The sequence below is a fragment of the Etheostoma cragini genome, chromosome 6 (genome assembly GCF_013103735.1).
Source record: "Etheostoma cragini isolate CJK2018 chromosome 6, CSU_Ecrag_1.0, whole genome shotgun sequence".
Lineage (NCBI taxonomy): Eukaryota > Metazoa > Chordata > Actinopteri > Perciformes > Percidae > Etheostoma > Etheostoma cragini.
Window position 1 is genome coordinate 13,825,519 of NC_048412.1, and position 6,560 is coordinate 13,832,078.

Here is a 6,560-nt window from a genome sequence, read left to right on the forward strand (position 1 = left end):
TTTATTGTTGATCGCTGTTATTCTTCAGAACAAACCCCTTTCCCCAAACTCAAAATACATCTGTCTCCTCCGACTCTCTCATTAAATACACACCCTGCCCCCACAAATTCAACGGTCATGATATGTACCATCGGTACACACAGAGAAACACATGTGAAATCAACGGTACTCTCAGTGCAGTTCCTCTGAGAGCAGTCATAATAAAAAGGTTTGGAATGGTAAAAGTACAATGCGCTCATACAGTCGTGGCTGCTGAAAAACAGCGGTTGAATAGATGACGCAGATTGGGATATTCTGAAATTAAGTGAATGAAATACAAAGCAGACAATGGATTCATACATGCTTTGACAGACCTGTTTTACTCAGAGCTCTGGAATGAACACAGGGAGATTCCGCTTATGCTCAACTGTTAAAGGTTCTGCCAATAAACTCACAAAATGGTAATTTACAGCACATTCACCTCCATGGTTATGTAGTACTGTACTGTATGTCTTTACTCTCGGCAAACATATAGTATATTATTCACATAGTATTCACATAACATAATATACACCTGTATGTACACATTCCTTCCAACGTCAAGAAAAAGTGTCCAGGCACTTCCTCCAGTGATCCTGGATCATATCGCTGTAGCTATCTCATTCTTCATCCTTCTCAAAAACAAGCTGCTCTATCAGTGAACATGTGGGAGCCTGGCGATGTTGCTATATTGTTAGATCTCTCACATATTCTGGCACTCCCACCTGAACCAGACTGTGAGCTGCAAACTAGCAGTAGAGTTCGCCTAGCTGCCATTTCTCAGTTTCTGTGGGCTTCAAGGTGTCTCTCCTTGTTTATTAGGGCAGGTCTTGGAGTGATACCTTTACTGCCCTTCAGTATATATATATTTTCTTGCTTCTCTGACAAAATGTAAGGAAAAACACAAAGAGAATTGCTTCCTTAAACATTTTAGAGGCTGACTTTGATCCCTATGTGTATCACACATGCCAACCTGCCTGAGTTTCTTCAATTGATTCAGGCATGAACAGTTTTCGTGGTCTCCAGGCATTGGCTAGTCGGTGAAAAACAATGGATTTCGTTTATCAGGTCAGTGATGTAAACAGCAGGGCATGGGGGCAATGTTTCATACTATTCCTTCTGTTTCATTTTATTTTAGGATATTAAAAATGACCTCCATTGTGAAAACACCAATCGACAGCAGAGACGCAAAGTAGCAATTTTTTTCTGCACAATGTTATTGCCCTTTTCTTTTATTTATATTTACTATATTTATTTAACACCAATAGGAACAACAACGAATATTCATGTCAGAATTGTAAAAATGAAGCTTTCAACCTGACAGCTGGTTTAGCTTGCTGAGACAGTACAACCAATTGTCTCAGACAACAAAGGAGTGAAAGGAGATACATACTCAAACCTGTAACGCAGCACTGAGTTTAGACACTTCACCACGGCATTAATGGAACATTTTTCACATCACCACTATGGCATGTCAGTACATTTCTAACAACCAACCCCCCCTGCTCCTTTTTCTTTCCCGCTGGGTATAAAATACAAACAATCACTTTGGAGCGAGAAGATTAGCTGATGCAGTACATACTGTTTGTTTGTAGGCATATATCAACATGAAGCAGTAGAGCAAAGTAAAGAGAGGATTCAAGTCTGTCAATGGGATTGGCACTGTGACAGTAATGAGACAGGAATCTTTAGTGGCGGCATCAGGCCCAGTGCTGTTGACCCTGGCAACGTCCACCTATAGCACACATGGTAATCCAGCACAAACAAGGCAAAATACAACACATTGCACTACTATTGTACAGTTTCTGCATCAATACTGCTGAGGACTGGGCTGATCTATCCTAATGCTTTAGGTCTCTTGTTAAAATCTCTTGTTCCTGTTTGTACACCAGTATGACAACCTTTCTGATTTATTCTGTGATTCGAATAAATCTGTCCTATCATCAGAGAATAAGGCAGTTTATGGTATGGTAGATAAGTCATGCCACAACCACAGTGGACTGCTGTTGTTTGTAGCTCTGGAGAGAGAAGAAAATGCTTCCATGTTTAGATAATTCTGCTGTAACTCTGGAATTTCATCCAGCCCCCCTGTTTGAATGAAACAATGAAACACAGCCAAGGTGACCCTTCTTCAAAATAGACAGGGTCCTGTTTGTAGCTCAGAATGTTGTTTTGCTGCTACAGAAACCCTTAGCACAAAAGAGCTTTAGTCCGGGGGCAAAGAGGACCAAGAAAAGCACAAAAAATATCAAAAGAGATAAACATCACCAACAAGGAGGAAATCACAGCTGTACATTAAAGGTTAAAGGGTAAAAGTTAGAACCTTGACCATGTTTTTTTTTTTCTCCTCTCCTTTCTTCGCAGTCCTTTCAAAGCCAAGTCCATAGGTCCAAACATTAAAGTAAAGGGGTCACTGGGTGGCCTTAAATCGAATCTCCAGCAGATCGTATAGTGCCGCTGTGGTAAACATTTGGTTGCTATCTACCTTCAAAGCAGTCCAAGTACTCCAAAATAAGGTCATAGCAGAATCGATACTGGTCCTGAGGAAAAATACAAAAATCTTCAATTAAAAAGGGAAAACACAAGAATAATCACAGACAGATTATTGTTGCTTACAACCACAGTTTTATTTATTCACAGACTCTCTTACCAGGGACTCCACCATGTTGGGTTTGCAGTTGCGTAGAGTTTTGACAGCATAGAAGATGTCCACCATGTTCTGGTACTGGCTCATCTCAAGGAGAATGTTGCAGGCACAGAAGGTTCCACTGCGACCACCACCGTTACTGCAGAGAGGAAGATGTGTTTGAAAAAACAACAACATCTTAGCTTTTCTCTTTCATTTGATTTTAGACATTTTAGCTAGCAGCGTGACTCTGGGGATGGCAATAGAATTAAATGTCAACTGGTCGGTCCACCACTTTAGTCCAGATATTTGAAATTGATGTCACATATCTTGACAAATATTCAATAGATTGCCATAAATACATCTACAGACATTCATGTTCCTCAGTGGATAAATCCCAATGACTTTGGTGACCTCCTGACATTTCCTCTAGTTCCATTTCCTCTATTTCCACCAAGACGTTGACACTTTTTAGTTTTTAATAAAATGTCTCTTCCACTGTTGGATGATGTTCCCCTCAGGGTGAACTCGAACACCTTTAGTGATCCCCTGACATCGCAGTATTAGCTTTGCCATTGTGAGCATGTTCGCAGGCTGATGTTAGCTTTAGCTTAAACCACCACTGTGCCTAAGTACAGCTTTGCAGAGCCTCTAGCATGGCTGTAGACTAGTCTTATTAAATGGTTTTAATTATAATTTGTGCACTTTAAAATAGCCTTTGTGTTTAAAATGTGCTATGTCATTAAGCTTGACCTGTTTTGCCTCCCATTAAGACACAATTTAGGTTTCATACCTTGACTGTCAAAATCACAATCCTGTCATATTGCATGAATTGCACATGTACAGTCCATTTCAATATGTAAAAATATATCTCCAAGTCCAATGGAAGCCTCCTAAGATGTTTAGGTGGATTTTGGAAGAATAAAATACAGTGTAAGCAGGGCAGAATGTGTGTAATCTGATAACCCTGTTTTTGTGTTCATGCTACCTCCTGATACAGTTCATACAACATTCGCACACAATATCTTAAAACAGAAATAGCGACATGAGAAGAGCTGTAAAGGAAAGACAATTGAGAAATAACAGCATCGTGTGGCATTTCCTCGGATATATTGTCTTGGTCATCATAAATGAAAGGCAATATCAATAAACCAGTGGAGGACAATCTACTTCCTCTCTCCTGAGACGAATGTGGGGAAGGTGGGCATGGAAGCCTCCGCAGCGTATACAAGCAATATTAAGGTAATCAATCGTCGTCAGTGCTTTGGCAGTCCTGGATTTACTGTAGTGAGAACCATGGCATTCTGTATTAAGCCATAATTGATTTGATCTCCATAATCTCTTTCCTGGTTGTCGTGGGTAACACTGTGTGACAGCGCTGAGTGATGTGCTTTTGGATGTGGGTGGTGTGGATGAACGTGTGATGGGTTGGCAATGAGCTGGACGGCCCATTCATATTCATCAGCGGGTGTGCGCTCCGGGGGCTTAGGACAACAGAGGGGCACCCAGCACTACACCACTGCACAGCACATTACGCCACAATTTGATTATATACATTATGAAAATACTACGGATGTGGCTCAGTGGTAGAGTGGTTGCCTGCCAATTGGAAGGTTGGTGGTTCAATCCCTGCCCCTGCAGTCTTTGTCAAAGTGTCCTTGGGCAAGACACTGAACCCCGAGTTGCCCCCGGTGCTGTGCATCGGAGTGTGAATGTGTGTGAATGTTTATCTGATGAGCAGGTGGCACCTTGTACGGCAGCCCCGGCCACAGTGTATGAATGTGTGTGAATGGTGAATGTTTCCTGTAGATGTAAAAGCGCTTTGAGCAATTGTTAAGACTGGAAAAGCGCTATATAAATACAGCACATTTACATTTACCTTGGAAAAGTACTTTGCACTAGAACTCATTTTACCAAAACAACACAAACCACTACATGATTTATTATTTTTTAACATTTTTGTGTTACACCCCTCTGAAAATAACATTTTTGTTAAAATGTCACTCTTTAATTGTCACTCTGTAATTCCCTGTCTGAGACCTTTTCAGAAAGGAGACTGAACATATTTCTGCCTTGTTTGCTTCTCTTTTAATTTACAGTACATGATGCTTCTCACTTGGTGGAAATGTATTAACATTTGGAGTTTCACTTTTTTAATTGTTTAAAATGTGCGGAAAAATCTGCAGAGGTGTCGTTGGAATTCTGTGGCTGCAGATTCCGTGTGGGATTGTGCAAGATTACTCACAGGCAGTGGACAACAGTGCGTCCTTCTCCACACTCCCTCTGCCACTTGTGCACTTGAGCCAGCAGGTTGAGGAAAGCCTTCTTGGAGTCGGGAACATCTCGATACGCCGACCAGCGCAGGAACTGGAACTGACACACCACCAGCTGGCCCTCTTGGAGCTTGGGATACAACAGAAAACATTAAAAACATGGAATCTGCGTGAATCGTAGTGTGTGGGTGAGCACACATGTGCTCTTGTGTTTCTGTGTTGTATTACATTTTCTGAATTGTTTCAGTATTTTTGTGTGCCAGTTAACACCCGTGTTTGAGTGCTCCCCAGGCTGCATACTGGCACTCTCAGCTGTGCTCACTCAGCAGACTGACTTTGAGATATATGGGTCTGCAGGTGTAAGTAGGGCCTGGGCTGTGTGTGAGAGAGGTCCCTGTGTGTTCATAACCTTGCCCTGTAGAATCTCACCTAATACTTAAAAACCAGTGGAGAACTGTAAGTCATGCAAATTGGGCTGGCAAAGACACCAACAATGCACAGAGGAATTGCCTCCGCGGAGCTTGGATTTACACTATGTACTTTTGTTGTACTTCTCTCAAACCCACGCATACATATGCTTACATTGCACTTTCTTTGACTTTTACTCCCTACCCTTGTATATCCTTGTCACGCAAAGGAAGCATGTGCACTAATGCACTGAGAGAAGGACAGTGAGTGGGATGGGTGTGTAATTTCTGTGTGATTTGATTTCCACCTTGCTGTGTTAAGTTGCCTTCTACTACACAGTGGTGTGCATGGAGTAGAAAAAAAGGTGGCATGGGTAGTGAGGGAAATGACAAGGGCAGTCGACAGAGAAGGTGAGGATGCCAATCCAGAAAGGAAGTTCTGGGCAATGCATGTCGCTCTGCTTCTAATGGCAGCAAGAAAATGCCTTGAATACAGATTTCTTTAATAATTTGGTGACAGTGATCCTGAGAAGAATGCGTGCATGTGCTTATGCAAATTTGCAGGCTTAAACCACACCTGCATACACACAATCAGCACAATGAAGTGTGTGAAGTCAAATTGACTGATTCATACATATGCACACATCTGAGGAATAAAAAGTTGAGAAAAGACCACACTGTCCTAACCTGTGCTCCTTCTTCTAAGTCAGCTGTCAGTGTCATTTTCTTAGCCGGTTTCTACTTCTCTACATGCTAGATACTTGTATTTGGTTTTAAATTTGTGACAAGGTTTATGAACAAATCAAAAGAGAGCCCGCTTTGAAGCTTTAAAAGGGCATCCTTAGACTAAAAATATGGCATGCATTATGATGATGAAAGTCCCCTCTTTAGTATGCCAGGAGGCACCTAAGAGAGGGAAGACGCCTATCTAGGTAATGACAAGAAGAAATTGAAAAAGGAAGAGAGTGACCGTAATTGCATGTATGTTAATCAGCTTTTCTTGAATGTTTTTTACAGAAAGTTCTTATAATATGAATTACTCTTATGCAAACATGTTATGGAAACCCTGGTGGTGGCTCTGGTTTAATTTTATGGACTGCTGAATATCAAAACAACTTTTTTAGTGTATATAATACAGTCCATGAATACATTTTGTTTACTGATGTGCCATTGTGCTAGTACATCTCTCTAAGCTATATTTTAGACTGTATTTGTTTTACACTATATTTATTTGTC

The 6,560-nt window shown here is 41.1% G+C and overlaps 1 protein-coding gene across 6 annotated transcripts in view; it reads right to left on the reverse strand.

Moving 5' to 3' along the window:
- Nucleotides 1-886: 886 nt before the first annotated feature.
- The window catches only part of ptprub (protein tyrosine phosphatase receptor type Ub), a 153,255-nt gene continuing 147,581 nt past the window's right edge, over nt 887-6,560 (reverse strand). For all 6 annotated transcript variants that reach the window (XM_034875362.1, XM_034875366.1, XM_034875365.1 and 3 more), the window contains 3 exons: nt 4,890-5,047; nt 2,669-2,804; nt 887-2,558 (listed from right to left, as the gene is read on the reverse strand). In XM_034875362.1, coding sequence (XP_034731253.1) covers nt 2,496-2,558; nt 2,669-2,804; nt 4,890-5,047 — 357 coding nt within the window. In that variant the 3' untranslated portion in view covers nt 887-2,495. The remainder of the gene's footprint in view (nt 2,559-2,668; nt 2,805-4,889; nt 5,048-6,560) is intronic.